This window comes from Chlorocebus sabaeus, chromosome 24 (genome assembly GCF_047675955.1).
Source record: "Chlorocebus sabaeus isolate Y175 chromosome 24, mChlSab1.0.hap1, whole genome shotgun sequence".
Classification (NCBI taxonomy): Eukaryota; Metazoa; Chordata; class Mammalia; order Primates; family Cercopithecidae; genus Chlorocebus; species Chlorocebus sabaeus.
In genome coordinates this window covers 70,588,241-70,604,500 of record NC_132927.1, presented here as the reverse complement: position 1 = coordinate 70,604,500, position 16,260 = coordinate 70,588,241, and the positions used below count along the sequence as shown (strand labels likewise).

At 44.7% G+C, this 16,260-nt stretch overlaps 1 protein-coding gene across 1 annotated transcript; it reads left to right on the top strand.

The window, feature by feature from the left end:
- Positions 1 to 5,663: 5,663 nt before the first annotated feature.
- On the top strand, positions 5,664 to 13,331 carry SERPINA10 (serpin family A member 10). Its single transcript, XM_007987695.3, has 4 exons — positions 5,664 to 6,393; positions 7,690 to 7,963; positions 10,014 to 10,164; positions 12,022 to 13,331. The coding sequence occupies exons 1-4, from the start codon at positions 5,679 to 5,681 to the stop codon at positions 12,211 to 12,213; spliced, it is 1,332 nt and encodes a 443-aa protein (XP_007985886.2). The 5' UTR covers positions 5,664 to 5,678; the 3' UTR covers positions 12,214 to 13,331.
- Positions 13,332 to 16,260: the final 2,929 nt, after the last annotated feature.

Here is a 16,260-nt window from a genome sequence, read left to right as displayed (position 1 = left end):
GTGATTCAATGATCTCCCACTGGGTCCCTCCCACAACACATGGCAATTATGGAAGCTACAATTCAAGATGAGATTTGGGTGGGGACACAGCCAGACCATACCAAGGGGTAACATATACTGGTTTCCTTTACTACCCACCTACCCAAGCACCCCCTTCATAGGATCCACACAAAGTAAACTCTTGCAGTTCTCTCGTTGTTTCCTGGAGTCTGCTTTTGGTCTCATAGGACTGCGCTAACACTTGTTTTTCAGATGTTTACCCCTGTAAGTCTCTGGACAGATTTGCCTTAGAAGCCCCTCGATGTCGCCCTGAAGAGTGGCTTTCAGAAGCTGTGCCTCCTGCCTGAGGGGAGTTCCAGGAAGGGTTCTGCATCACCTGTGAGTTTATCTGGGTCACCAGAGGCCTTCCCGTCAGAGCTTTCCCAATCGTTTTTGGCCAAGGAGTGTGAGAAGCTAAAGTTCATAACAACTAGAAGTCAGACAGCCTGCTTTAACTCTAACAGGAAAGGTATTCATGGTGGGGCCTGAATATCTTCCTTTGTAAAATCAAAGCCTGGAGACAGGGTTACTTACTTTTGAGGTTCAATCTGGCTCTAAAATTATGCAACAAATGCCATTCCTGTAGCACTTCCTTCCTACCGAGCGAGGTACTAAACTCCACAAGCACCACTTCAGTTCATCCTTCCAGAAGGATGGGGAGCCCCAATTTATAGATTGGGAAACTGAGGCTAAGAGAAGTTAGGTAGCTTGCTCAGGGTCATGCTGCTGGTGAAAGAGCTCAGGCTACAGTGCTGTGCACTGAGTTTTCTCACTTTCCCATCTAACTGGAGGGCTAAAGGTCAAAGAGTGGTTGGCTTCCTTGCTGGGAGGTGTACAGGAATAATGTCGTCGCTGAAGGAGGGGGACTTCTGAGCCACACCCTGGGGTCCAGGGCTCACAGCCTTAGGAGCAAGATCGTCCACGCACTTCCTGGTTCCTTGGTGCTGCTGAGATATTCATAAGGCAGAGTCTGAGTTCTGGCCATTTAACAGAGGAAGAAAGGCCGGTTTGGTGAGGTTAACTTACATCCCAGCAGCTAGGAATTGGGAGTGGAGGACCTCAGATTCACACCAGGGCAGGAGGCAATGGCCTGGTTGAAGTCTTCACAATTTTTCCAGTATACTCTGCTGCCTTCCTTTGTAAGGATCCATTTCTGAAACCCTGTGCCCTGGCCGGACGCAGTGGCTCGTGCCTCTGTAATCCCAGCACTTTGGGAGGCAGAGGCAGGTGGATTAGAAGGTCAGGAGTTCGTGACCAGCCTGGACAACATGGTGAAACCTCGTCTCTACTAAAAATACAAAACTTAGCTAGGCATAGTGGCCAGCACCTGTAATCCCAGTTACTCGGGAGACTGGGGCAGGAGAATCGTTTGAACCCAGGAGGCGGAGGTTACAGTGAGCCAAAATCATGCCATTGCATTCCAGACTGGGTGACAGGGCAAGACTCCATCTCAAAATAAATAAATAAATAAATAAATAAATAAATAAAGCCCTGTGCCCTAAGACCTGCACACTCGCTAGCTCCGCTCAGACATTTAGCAAAGCAGACACCTTCCCAAGCCTGGAGGAAGCAGCCCCTGCTTTTTGTGAATCCACAATCCCTCAGCTGCGGAGCTGGACCTGGATGGGCAGGCCAAGGCTGGCTCATATGCATGGCATGGGTCCAGCCTGGCCCCTCTACACCCTCACTTTCACCTCTTAAAGAACTGCCTATCAACAGAGCAGGTACTGCCCGAAAGGAACACTCTGGAAACTTGTTGGGATAGTACTGCTCTTCACAAACGTTTGTGGGGAGTACTACTAGCATTTAAGGATTGAGGGTGAGCAATGCCAGACATACCAGAACACGCAGGATAGTCTCCCACGATGAAGAGGCCGCCAGGTCCCCCAGGACTCACATGTCCACCTCAAGTTCACGTGGCATTATCTGAGCCTAGACTCTCAGTTCTGGGCTGCTTTGTTTCATATAAAAATACAATATTTATCCAAGGTTTTACTACACACTGCATTTTCTGTGAAGACAATGACCGTGTAAATCAGGGAAAGATCTGTATTTTATTTGTTTGAAACTTTACCAAGCATTATTTACCATTTCGAAAACTCTATCCCTGGTAGTAACATCGGTTGTCGTGTTGACTGGCCAGCAGTGAGCATCTTACATACGGCCTCCTGCAGGCTCCATATTGGGTGGCCTCACTGCACCTGCCCAGGCCCTTAGACCACAGCACTGCCATATTCAGGGACACATTATTCTCTTTTATTCTGCCTACACATTATCGTTACAGCATTATTTTTTTAATTTTGTGGGTAGGTTATGTTAGCTATACATTTCACTTCATGGGTAGTAGTAAGGGGCACATAACAAAATACTTATTTATATATTTTTAAAAAGAGAGTCTGTGAAGTCTGAGAAGTTTTCCCGTAAAGGGTCTCCACCAGCCTCAACTCTGAGTACCCAAGGATTCAGTCTCAAGTACAGAAACATTGCAAAGCAGGAAATTTACCTTGAAAGGAGCTATGTACTCTAAGTAGTGATTTACCTGTCTGCTTCCCACACTGGACTGACTTGAGGGCTGAGAGAGCAGGTCCTGAACATCTCTGCTGTGCCCCCTAACCTACATCCCCTCAGTGTCCAGTACTGGGTTGGGGACTCAGGAAGCATACACGGGATCCCCCAGTGCCTTCTTTCTCGAGGTGTTCAGCACCTAGAACAGCTCAAGAGAAATCCCCAACGTGCCACCCAGAAGGAGCTGAATCTTACTGGGGCGAAGCCTTGAGTTGCAAGGCAGAAGCTCTCGCGATGGGATTTGGGTCATATTCTGGGTTACAGGAGGAGCTGGGGAGTATGGGAAGCCTCCCACTTGGTCTTTGGTTTTCCAGAAACTCCACCATCACAAGCAGGATGTTAATCAGTAACCGTCCCATAGGGAATCATACTTTGGAATAGCAAATATTTGCTGAAGGTTCTGGGCTGCAGAGCTGAAGCTTTGGTTTCTGCTCTGAATGAAGGACATTTCCAGGACCCAAGGCCACACACTGGTAAGAGGTAGTGGGTTACAGGAGACCTTCAACGAGTCTAATCAGGGAGGGACTGGGAGAGATGGTATCATCTCTGGGTGGGCTCCAACGTGAGGGCTGCGTGGCTGAGCAGTGCAAAGGCCTCAATCCTGCACTCCATGGGGACTGCACATACAGACCAGGAGCTGGAGTGGGTGAGAGGTGAATTATAGACACAAGGGGATCCTCTGCAGGAAGGAGGCCAAGGGAAAGAGGCTTGAAAGGCTTGATAGTTCACCCACCGCAACTCACTGCCGGAGTAAGCAGGGCTCCCCTTCCCAGGGCTGAGGGGAGGAGGGGGTGTGTGCTCTCCCAGGGCTGAGAAGTGGTGCGTGAGCTGGTGGTTCCTTACTGCCTGGGCTCTGTCTAGGAAGGTGCGTCCTCACCAGGCTGGATGGTGTCCTAGTCCAGGAGCGCCCCCTGAACTCCTGGCCTAGACTCCAAAGGGTTGGGTAGATGAGCAAAGACCTTACAAAGACCTTAGGGGATACCTGTTCAGGAGTGCCCAGGAATTACTGGGCTACCACTCTGCAGACTGTAGGACAAGCTTCAAGCACAGGAAGGTGAGACTCAGCATTTGGAAGCGTGACATCTGGTTAGCGTGCTGGGCTAATTTCCTGACCACTGTGACAGGGAGAACTAACCTTGAATTCAGGAGTATTCTGTGTGGTCTTAATGTAGAAAGTAGCATTAAATGATGCCACGTAATCGTCTTAGCTCAGGCTCCTCTAACAAAACACCACAGACTGGGTGGCTCCAACAGCCATTGATTTTTCACAGTTTTGGAGGCTGAAAGTCCGAGTCAGGGTGCCAGTGTGGCCGGATTCTGGAGGGCTGTCTTCTTGGCTTGCAGATGGCCATCTTCTCACCGTGTCCTCCCATGGCAAGGAGGTGCGGAGGGGAAGTCTGGTCTCTCTTCTTCTTATAACAGCACTACTGTTATCACAGGAGCCTTGCCCTCATGACCTCATCCAAACCTAATCACCTCCCAAGGGCCTCAACTCTACCGCAATCACAATGGGGGTTAGGGCTTCAACTTATGAATTCTGAGGGGACACATTCAGTCCATAACAATAAAAGCATGAAACTGGGCTGCGTTTACACTGAAAGAGCTATTTCCCCAACGTTTACAATACTTGAGTGACCTATTGAACACAGGCTTGCCATTTACAGTCAAAAAGAGTTTCCTCAACAGTGTCCTTTGGGAAACACAGTGGAAGTATTTCACTGCTTCTTTAAGGCAGAGGGCAGTGCCGTTCAGACTGCAGAGTGAGGCCCTGAATTCTGGGGTGCCATTCAGCCTAAACAAGGAGCAACATGCTGGGCCCTGGCGCTGGAGGCAGTTTTGTCCCACGCATAGATAAGGACTCAGTCCCTGCATCAGGGAGAAGATGCCTGGGAGTTCCCCGCCTGTCACGTTTTGCTGCAAGTGACCTTGGTCAAGAATAAGGGTCTCTGCGGATGGGAACTCTCATGAGGCCCGCAGCATCCACCCTGTGCTCACTGGGCTGGGTGGCTGACCCCATGCAGACCCTCCCAGGGCAGTGGGCCCAGAGAGAGGATGAGGGAGGGCAGGTGTCCTGGGGGTCCTGCCCAGTCAGCCTCTGGGATCTGGCCTGCAGTGTGGCTGAACACCAGAACTGAGCTGGGACACAGCCAGGTGGCCCAGCCCAGCCCCAAGCCATGTATTTGGATGGAAATCACGCAAGTGTTTGGGAGCCAGGCTCTGTGTCCAAGGATGTGGAGGGAGCCTAAAAGGCAACAGAGAAGAAGGGGACAGCGAATGGTGAGGAAGTGTGGCTCCCACGCTGTGCAGCCGGGGGCAGTGAGAGCCGGCAGGCAGCCCGGGTGGCTGGGAGGGCTCTATGAGGCCACAGTGGAGAGAGCCCAGCAGTGGGTTGTATGAATTGTGGGGCCTCCTGCTACCTGGGAGCCGCAGCTATAGGAAGGAAGGAAGACCTCCAAGGAACTGTGTGGCAGAGGTGCAGTGCGAAGAGAATTTTGATCAAAAATCCAGGGAAGCTCCAATACTTTCCCCCCTCTTTGCCTAACAGGCATGCAGGCACTCCAATCCCCAGCCAAACAGGGCACACGGCAAGGCCGGCCACCCATCTGGATGGGCAGCCTGATGGCCGGAGGGTCAGGGCAATGGATGAAGCAGATCAGGGAAAGGTGTGTGAGGACCCCTGATTCCACCTGCGCAGACCCCCACCTTCTGTGCTGCCTCCTGCTCCCAGAGCGGGGTCTCTTGCCCTAGCCCTCAGGAAGGAGATGGGATGAATAAAAAAGGGGTCAGGACCGAGAGCTGCCTGACAGCCGGGCAGGGAATGGGAACTAGAGGAGGTTTTGCTCTGTGAAATAATGTCCCCTCATTGGGTGAGCAAATGTCACCCACACTTGCTTCAGGTCTCCCTGGGACAGGGCTAACCTACTTGAGCCACAGAAGGAGGCAGGGTCCCTGAAGAAGCTTTTACTATCCACTAAGACACTTTAGGAGGCATTAAAATCATCTCTATCCTCTTCTCTCGACAGGAAGTCTTGGCAGCTGAAGGGAGGCACTCCTTGACCTCTGCAGCCGACCACATGAAGGTGGTGCCAAGCCTCCTGCTCTCCGTCCTCCTGGCACAGGTGTGGTTGGTACCCGGCTTGGCCCCCAGTCCTCAGTCGCCAGAGGCCCCGGCCCCTCAGAACCAGACCAGCGGGGTAGTGCAGGCTCCCAGGGAGGAAGAGGAGGATGAGGAGGAGGCCAGCGAGAAGGCCAGTGAGGAGGAGAAAGCCTGGCTGATAGCTAGTGGGCAGCAGCTTGCCAAGGAGACTTCAAACTTCGGATTCAGCTTGCTGCGAAAGATCTCCATGAGGCACGATGGCAACATGGTCTTCTCTCCATTTGGCGTGTCCTTGGCCATGGCAGGTTTGATGCTGGGGGCCACAGGGCCGACCAAAGCCCAGATCAAGACAGGGCTCCACTTGCAGGCCCTGAACCCCACCAAGCCCGGGCTCCTGCCCTCCCTCTTTAAGGGACTCAGAGAGACCCTCTCCCACAACTTGGAACTGGGCCTCACACAGGGGAGTTTTGCCTTCATCCACAAGGATTTTGATGTCAAAGAGCTCTTCCTCAATTTATCCAAGAGGTATTTTGATACAGAGTGTGTGCTTATGAATTTTCACAATGCCTCACAGGCCAAAAGGCTCATGAATCATTACATTAACAAAGAGACTCAGGGGAAAATTCCCAAACTGTTTGACGAGATTTATCCTGAAACCAAATTAATTCTTGTGGATTACATCTGGTTCAAAGGTACTTTGATAATATTCTGCTCTCCCAAGGCCACAGGGTCCTACAACTGTCTCTCCCTTTCCTTCCGTTAGGCCAGCATATGGTTAACGCTAAATGATTTTCTATGAATGTGTTTTCAGGTTTCAAATACAGATTGATACACATATTGAACAGTGCCAGACGCTGTCACTTGAGGCCCTGCCCTGGCATCCTATGTGCTTGTAGTCCTTATAATTTTCAAAGCACTCTACACAGCTCCCCTCTGACGTTTAGAAGCACAGGGTCATTCCAAAAAGAGGGGGGTGGGGGGATTATCTGGGGGATTTAGAAGTGAATCATTGCTCCTTCATTTTTACTTTTTTGACCAGCTCTCTGCCCTTAGATTCTTATTATAGGAAACAGCGACACTCCACCTACTACAGAGTTAGAGGTTAAGTGAGACAATGAATGTAAAGTGCCCAGATGGACTTGGCACATAGCAGACACTGAGTATCTATGGTTTACTTGTTCTTCCTAACTGCCAATCAGCAGGTAGAGCAGGAGTTGTCTCCTTTCTAAAGATCAAAGCAGCTCAGAGAAGTTAGCCTGATCAAGGTCGCACAGTAAGTGGCAGAGGCAAAACCCAAACAAGAACCTCCTGACCTCCTGATCCTAGGTTCTGTCCAGCCCTGCCTCCCTAATGGGGTACTAGATATGGGCTGGATGCCACTTTCGCAGAGCTGGTACCAGACTTGCAAAGCCCCGGCAGCGGAAGCCACTTTACAACCAGCCAGGCCACACCCCCAGGGCAGACATTTGTGTGGAGAGTCATGTACCTGCCTGCTGGTGGCCTCTGCATTGTGGGGCCTTCTCTCAGAACTACATTAAACAGTGGGTAAGTGAGAAGTGTCACTCCTGCCACCTTGGACTCTGCATGTGCTTGTGCCTGGTGTGAATGAGACAAAGTGGCAGTCAGAGGTGCCAGGCAAAGGCTTTTCTCTAAGCTGGAGCCAACTATGAGGGAAAGACTGTGGATTTTGTTCGGGTCCAGGACGATGAGGGAAGCCAGGGATTGTTAGGAAACATTTCCCTGCTTTCGTGTGCGATTCCCAATAGGGCCTGCAAGTGGAGCTGTATTTTGTTAGCTGGGCTACAGGCCGGGGAAAAGCTATTTTGGGGAAATTTATTTTGCCTGCCTGAGCTGTGGAAAAGCAAACCCAATTAGGGAACGCCTCGGAATGAGAAGTGAGATAGAAGGTTCCCTCTTTATTATTTGAGCAAGAGCAATGCTTTTCAAAGAGGGGATTTCTGCAATGAGTTCTTCTCTCACTTGTTCAGGGAAATGGCTGACCCCATTTGACCCTGTCTTCACCGAAGCCGACACTTTCCACCTAGACAAGTACAAGACCATTAAGGTGCCCATGATGTATGGTGCAGGCAAGTTTGCCTCCACCTTTGACAAGAATTTTCATTGTCATGTCCTCAAACTGCCCTACCAAGGAAATGCCACCATGCTGGTGGTCCTCATGGAGAAAATGGGTGACCACCTCGCTCTTGAAGACTACTTGACCACAGACTTGGTGGAGACATGGCTCAGAAACATGAAAACCAGGTACAACTCTTGCCCACATCCTATACAAATTCTACCTTTCCATACTTGCAAACACTCAGCAGAATTTCGTTGAATGCACTGTGGTTTAATGCCCATCTCCTCCAGTGAGCTATAAGGTTCCTGAGGGCAGGGCAGCATTTGTCTTTTTTTCCACTCTATCCCCAACATCTGTCACAGAGTGCCTGGCTGATTCATTCATTGAGTCCACCAGTATTTCACGTTCTGCTACTGTGATAAAAGTATGATGCCAGGAATTCATCAGCAAACAAAACAGGAAAAATTAGTCTGCCCTCATGGAACTTACATTCTATTGAAAGAAGACAAAGAACAAATTAAAAATAGGTAATAATGCAGGGAAGGGAACAGGGAGCATCATCAGGATGCAGATGGACGTTAGGAAAGGCCTCTCCAAGAAGGTAACAGTAAGCAAACATCTGAAGATGAAGGATAAACCATGTGGATATATTCAGGGAGAGAAATGTTATGTTACAGGCAGAATCGTACAAGTTCTGGGATGGGAGTGTACCTGGTGGGTTTGAAGAAGTGCAAGGAGGCAAGTGTAGCTTCAGCAGTTGGAGATGAGATCAGAGTGGAACCAGGGGCCCAGTCACCAGGATCCCACCTTACAGTCCCCAGAAAAGACTTGGGCTTTTCCTGGGAGAAGCAGCAAGCCACTGGATGGTTCTGAGTAGAGGAGCAACCTGATTTGACTTCTGTTTTTAAAGGATCACATAAGCTCCTGTGTTGATAAAAGATACTAGGGGGTAAGGATGGAAGCAAGGGAGACTGGTTAGAAGGTTACTAGCAATCCAGGTAGAGATGCTCCTACCTGGACTGCGGTGGTGGTAGTGGTAGTGGAAGTGATGAGAAGTTGCTGGATTCTGGATCTATCAGGAAGTGAGAATTGGCAGGATCTGCTAACGGACTGCATGTGGGTGAGAGAGGTGTCAAAGGTGATTGCAAAGTTTTTGGCCTTAGCAACTGGAAGGACAGATTTGCCATTTACTGAAATGGGGAGGAACAGGTCTGGGGTAAGTGCAGAAGTTCAGTCTTAAACACTTAGATCAGAAATATCTATTAGACATCCAAGTTAAGCTGTCAAGACGACAGGTGGATCTGGAGTCTAGGGTGAGGTCCAGGCCGGAGATATAAATTCAGTCATCAGCATAGAACTAGAATCTAGACGCATGACAGGGTTGGGGTCTGTACATAGAGAGGAGAGGAACAGAAAGCAGAGTGGGCACTCAGATGTCTGCCCAGTAAGTTAATACACCTATTGGAGTACAAGGAAAATGGCTGCAATATAAATTCCATGGCTATGGCTTCTGAATCCTGTGACTCAGATTTTGGCAGAGACGAGTCCAGCTAAAGGTCCCCGGGGTTAGTTTTATCTTCATTATTCTTCTTTCATTTTTCTTCATATCTTTAGCACCTAACAAAGAACCCCAAACATCATAAGCCCTCAAGAAATGTTTGCTGAATGAATAACTTTATAAATTAATCTTCAAGATACATCATGTCCTCAATTATTATTTTTTTTGAGCCACAGAACTCATCTTTCCAAGCAACATATTTTCAAAGGAGGACTCCAGTATACAAAATAGATGGTATCAGAGTTTCTCTGGCTAAAGATGGGGAGAGGTTTAAAGTTTTCTTTGTTTCCCTTCCCATCCATCCCCAGACTCCTTGGGTCTGCAGAATCCAGGAGCTGAAAACAGTCATCATCCAGGAGTCTGCAGGATTGCTGAAAGCAGCTGTTATCTCAGGTTGTTTTTAAAACATAGGGAAATGAACACATAAGTACTTTGCTAAAGAGAATGTGAGTCATTGGCTGAGGAATAAAACTTGTTCCCTGAAGCTGAAGTACTATTTGATAAGCTAGAAATATTTTCCCTGAGATAGGAAATTGTAAAAGAATGGCATGAACTTCATAGTCAACTGAAAGACTCATTAATGGAAACAATCTTAAAGAACAAAAATTGTGACCTTTTTGGTGTCCATAGACTATGGCTTTGTCTACATTTCACCATTATCTGTTCTCGTACCACAGAAACATGGAAGTTTTCTTTCCAAAGTTCAAGCTAGATCAGAAGTATGAGATGCATGAGCTGCTTAAGCAGATGGGAATCAGAAGAATCTTCTCACCCTGGGCTGACCTTAGTGAACTCTCAGCTACTGGAAGAAATCTCCAAGTATCCAGGGTAAGTCAGGATCTTTCATCAGAGCCCAACCTCAGCATGAAATGTCACCAAAACAAATGTTTTTACAAACCATTTAACTTTGATAAAATACCTAAGTGTAGTGGAAAATTATATTTACATCCCAAATACTTGAAATAGCACCCAGGTTGGATGTTTTAAGAATTTCAAGCAACTTTATTAAAATACCTTTTCAACTAATTTATTTTAAGTAGATCTCTCTCCTTCTGCTTAAGTGCTCAGGGAGAAATTTGCCCCTGAAATAGAACTGGTTTACAGATACGTCATCATTTATGTTGAATACAACTTGAATAGTTCATGAAATTACACCACCTTTACAATGAAAGAAACCCCTAGACATCATCTAGCCCAACTTCTCCCTCCTTGTGGAAATCCCCTCCATAGCCCTATGAAATAGCCCTCCAACTTCTGTCTCTTCCTCTTCATGCTTCCAGTGACAGCAAACTCACCATTTCTTTGAAAAGCTGCCTAATCCACAATAGCTAAAATTGTTTATATATACATACACATATACATATATACATACATACATATATATATATATATATATATATAGAGAGAGAGAGAGAGAGAGAGAGAGAGAGACCTGTAACTTCTACCTCATACTTTTTGGTCCTAGTTCTATTTCTAAAACTAAGAACAAATTTAGTCACCATCCACATAGAATCCCTTCAGTTACTCAGTGTTTCTCAGTGGAAAGGTTCTTGGTTTTGAGGGGAACTGCTTGTTGTTCAGAGCAGTTGTGCATGTTGCAGGGAACTGGTTAGCACTGCTGATCCATGTTCACTAATGCCAGTAGGAAACTCCAGCATCACTATAAAAATGCTCCCACACATTTCCAAATGGCAGCTACATCTCTCTACATTCTTCCTTAGTTGTGTGGTTTGGCTAATATTTTATCTTACAATTGCAATTTTCAATTCCAAGAGAGACTAAAAATGGCATCCACTTAAGTGGGACACAGTAGGGTAACCATGGCCTGGAATCAGGTTTTACCACCTCAAGAGAGATAAGACAATTAAATAAAACAACCCTGCAGACCAGCACCTGAAAGTGTTTCTGCTATGAACACATGAAAAACTGAAATGCACTGCTGATTTACAAAGGGTCATCATGAAATTTAAATTGTAGACCATTAAATATTCTCCCTCTATTTGCTCTGGGGAGTTAATTTTCCTCTAGGAAATTAGGGAATTTCCTGGAGTGAAAATCAGTGTATGTTTTTATTCTCTATTATAACACAGTAATTATATAGGTACATCACTCATATCACATCCTGTTTCTGTAAAAAAGGGTCTCCCAAACATAGCAAGCAGCCACAATATAGGCAGCCAGAATTCAGGAAGGCTCCAGGGACCCCTGGGCTTGGCCCAGAAAATGCCTCAGAGTAGTACCAGGTGCTGGGAAGCTGATACGGAAGACTAGCCATTCCCTGCCTCCACCTTGCCTGCCAAAAGGAAAGTCAAGAGGACTCAAGGGATCCAGGCAGCTTGAAAACCTTTTAGGAGCACCAGCTCAGCTCAACAATTAGTAGTAAAAAGCACACGCTCAATAAAGATTTGATGCATGAGTGCATCCTGAGTCCACGCCTGGAATGTGTTTCACATATTCCACAATACTTCACATTGGGTTCCTGAGGTCTTTTGGTATTGTTGGAGACTCCTGTGCAGTCCCTGGTGAAACCCCAGACCACTGCTCTTAATGTAGATGGGCCTGCTCCACTAAATCCCAGTAGCATGATCCCATGGGTAGGACCACTGTGAAGAATTTCAAGGGGCTCATTTAATTCCTCCTTTGCACTGCCACACAAATGGTTTTTCACACTATTTCCTTTTCCAGGTGTTACAAAGAACAGTGATTGAAGTTGATGAAAGGGGCACTGAGGCAGTGGCAGGAACCTTGTCAGAAATTATTGCTTATTCCATGCCTCCTGTCATCAAAGTGAACCGGCCATTTCATTTCATGATCTATGAAGAAACCTCTGGAATGCTTCTGTTTCTGGGAAGGATGGTGAATCCGACTCTCCTATAATTCAGGACATGCATAAGCACTTCGTGCTGCAGTAGATGCTGAATCTGAGGTATCAAATCCACACAAGATACCAGCAATGGATGGCAGGGGAGAGTGTTCCTTTTGTTCTTAACTAGTTTAGGGTGTTCTCAAATATAGTAGTCCCCACTTATCTGAGGGGTATACATTCAAAGACCCCCAGTGGATGCCTGAAACGGTGGACAGTGCTGAACCTTATATATATTGTTTCCTACACATACATACCTATGATAAAGTTTAATTTATAAATTAGGCACAGTAAGAGATTAACAACAGTAATAACAACATTAAGTAAAATAAGTTACTTGAATGCAGGCACTGCAATACCCTAACAGTCAAACTGACATTGGGCAAGGGGAGAATTCACATCCTGGGTGGGACAGAGCAGGACGATGCAAGATTCCATCCCACTACTCAGAATGGCATGCCACTTAAAACTTTTAGATTATTTCTGGAATTTTTTATTTAATGTTTTCAGACCATGGTTGACCATAGTTAACTGAGACTACAGAAAGCAAAACCATGGATAAGGGAGGACTACTACAAAAGCATTACATTGATTTTTTTTTAAGATGTTTGTGTAATCTGTCTGGTATTTTAAGCCTGTTTCTAACAGCCTTAGTTATTTGGCTGAAGACTGGCTGGGTAGAATATCTTTTCTCTGTTCCTCACATATTTGGATTTTTAAAAAGTTGTAGATGAGAACACTATGTCGAGATAAAGCCCAAAGCCTTTAACAACTTGATAAGTTGTTAAACTGAGAACTTTCACAAAAGTATCCATCTTGTTTTTGATATAAATGGAGATACATGTAGATATTCATAACTGTCACTAATTTGCTTTTTATCCTGTTTCTACATATCTGTCCTTGGAAATATAATTTTAACAAATATTTCAAAGATTTTAGGAAATGTCATGTTCTGTTAAAAACTTCCAAAAGTAATTTTGATTAATAAAGCCTTTGGGCTTTATCTCCTTGAGTCATGTGCTTCTCTCTCTTTACTTCTCTCTGGTGCAACATAAGTGTTTCATTTTAATCTATTATGGAGTCATTTATTGCTGACTGACATCAGAAGAAAAATAGCTCTAATTAGTCCTGATCACAGCATCTACTTCCACGGTGCATCAAATCGCTTGGCAGAGGCATTGGCTGAACCACAGATCATCTAGTTCAATACCTTCATTTTACAAAGGAAAGAAAGAGGGACCCAGAATCAGGTCCACATTCTTATTTTCATGGGCCCTAGGCACTTTTAACCTCATAGACTCCTTTCCTTCATGAAGATATATATGTTTTATGGCTGCATTGGTAGAAAGATGAATATATTCGTCTTTTGAAATTGCGTATCTGGCTTCAGAGTTACTTGTCTAGCATATGGCGATAAGGAAAACACCTTCATGGGCCCTTACAGTACTGTCGGCCTTAGACACTGTGTCTTCTGCATCTAGTGGATAAGTCATACCTTATATACCAGTGGGAAGAAAACACTTGTCCAAGGTCTTCCAGTGTGGCAATGGCAGTTAGAGGCCTACCTTTCCTGAGTCTAGTCTCCAAGCCCTTTTTACTCTTCCTTCCTTCCATCTAAAACATCTGATGGGGACTAGGTAAACAGCATGAACTATAGCTACCCATGGGGGTTAAACAGAATATAAGTACAAACTTTGTCCGAGGGTGAAAAGGGAAATTGTAAATATCCCCGATCTTCCTTAGGCAGTCATTTTCTGTCACAGAAACAGAAAAGACCATATGCAGAGAATCCTGAATAGAGCTAACTTAACAGTGTCAACTATGTTAATTAAATGCCTAATTGGATTTCTGTCTGTCTGCTATCTAACGTTTAAAAAAATCTAAAATTCATTTATTGATTATTTAATATAATCCAGAGTAATGTGAATAGGTAATAATATTAATATGCAGCCTAAATACAGTCTTTTCATCATTCCAGGTTTTGGAATTCCAGGTTTTGGAATGATGAAAAGTCAGTACTTAGACTGCATATTAATAAAATAAAATTCATTCCTGTATTCATTCCAACAACACTAATTGACACTTATGAAGGGACAGGCAATTCTAGGCCCTAGAGGGCCAAAGACAGAGGACTAACTCTAACTGACATTCTTAAGTCACCCTGTTTGTGTTCAATTAGTCAGATTTGTTTGTGGAAAAATAGTAGAGGAATAAAGTAGAATCCAGTCAAATTTCCCACTTTTAAGAGATGAAATCTGGAAAATTAAGTCTGTGAGAGCACAATACTCACTGAAATCAATATGGCCAAACCCAGTTATAAAAAGGTACATTATTATTGAAGGATTCATACAGCATGCAGATAAAAAACTCCTGCCTTCTTTCCACCATATACACTGCAAAGCAACAACAGCATAATAATTGTATTTAACATACTACTCTTTAAGGTAGAAAATGGACCTATTCTATGTTTTAAATATACTTTTTAATGTTCCCCCATATTTGCTTTAAGAAGTTCCTAAGACACTCAGTTTCAGATTTCCCGAGTACACAGGCATGACAGAAAAATGCAGACCAATAAAAAATGTAATTTACCTCACACAAATACACACACACACAAATTTGGGGTTTCCAACTGAGCGGGGAAAATCTTAACACTGTACAAGTCGTCACTATATGTAAGTGTTGAGTTTTTTTGTTTTTTGTTTTTGAGACAGAGTCTCGCTCTGTCGCTCAGGCTGGAGTGCAATGGCACGATCTTGGCTCACTGCAACCTCTGCCTCCCAGGTTCATGCCATTCTCCTGCCTCAGCCTCCCAAGTAGCTGGGACTACAGGCGTCTACCACCACACCCGGCTAATTTTTTGTATTTTAAGTAGAGACAGGGTTTCACCATGTTAACCAGGATTGTCTTGATCTCCTGACCTCGTGATCCGCCTGCGTCGGCCTCCCAAAGCTGGGATTACAGGCGTGAGACACCACACCCGGCCAAGTGTCGAGTCTTAAAAATTGTTCCTACACAGACACACTCAACCACACATTCGCACATATACATGCTGTAACAACTAAGAACAGGTTACTGACTTAATCTAATTCATTTTATCCTCACTGTAAAACTTCTACTCCAGTTGAAGAGCCTGTTTCATTTCAATTGGAAGATTTCTCATATATCCACTAATTGTATGGCAAAACTGACTCATCTCCAGACTAAGATATTCAAGCTCAGGAAGTCAAATAATAGAAATGATTTTTTTAAATGTGTATGAGGTAATAAAGAAAAATTTCATGTGCTTCTTATTTAACCCCTATTAAGTAAATCCTTTATAGACCTATCTCCATTTCTGCAGTAACAGTGAGCTCTACAGTTAGCTGTAAGGCTAACTAGTGAAATTCTTGGACTTATTCTTAAAATGCAAGTTTTGGTAATTAACAAAATGATGATGAAGATGTCCCTTTTCCCTACAGCTACAGATGGAGGGAGATTTTTCTTTGCCATACAACTAGTTTAAAGGATTGATAAGTTGTTAAACTGAGAACTTTCACAAAAGTATCCATCTTGTTTTTGATATAAATGGAGATACATGTAGATATTCATAACTGTCACTAATTTGCTTTTTATCCTGTTTCTACATATCTGTCCTTGGAAATATAATTTTAACAAATATTTCAAAGATTTTAGGAAACGTCATGTTCTGTTAAAAACTTCCAAAAGTAATTTTGATTAACGGTTTTGATAATTTAATACCTAGGATTAAGATTGCAATTGACTGCTCTACATTCCTGAACTTTATAAGCAGTAGTTGTTTTTCTCTGTCAAATCAGTTTCCCTTCTCCCATTTGCATCATGGGAAAGTAAAAGCTTATAATTCTGCTAAATTTATTATAACAAATAAATTGAAATTCTCCATTTTATTAAATTAATAGAATGCTATGAATCAAAGCACCAAAAAAACTGATGCAATTTTGATGTCTCATTCTGTACCAAATTCTCCAGATCTTAATATATTCAGTTCCACATTATTGGTGCTAGTAGGAGACATGATGAAAACAGTTAAATGAAATCCA

Coding starts and splice junctions, on each gene's coding strand:
- SERPINA10 (XM_007987695.3), top strand. CDS start 5,679: ATGAAGGTGGTGCCAAGCCTCCTGCTCTCCGTCCTCCTGGCACAGGTG. Junction 6,394..7,689: donor GGATTACATCTGGTTCAAAG/GTACTTTGATAA, acceptor TCACTTGTTCAG/GGAAATGGCTGACCCCATTT. Junction 10,165..12,021: donor GAAATCTCCAAGTATCCAGG/GTAAGTCAGGAT, acceptor TTCCTTTTCCAG/GTGTTACAAAGAACAGTGAT.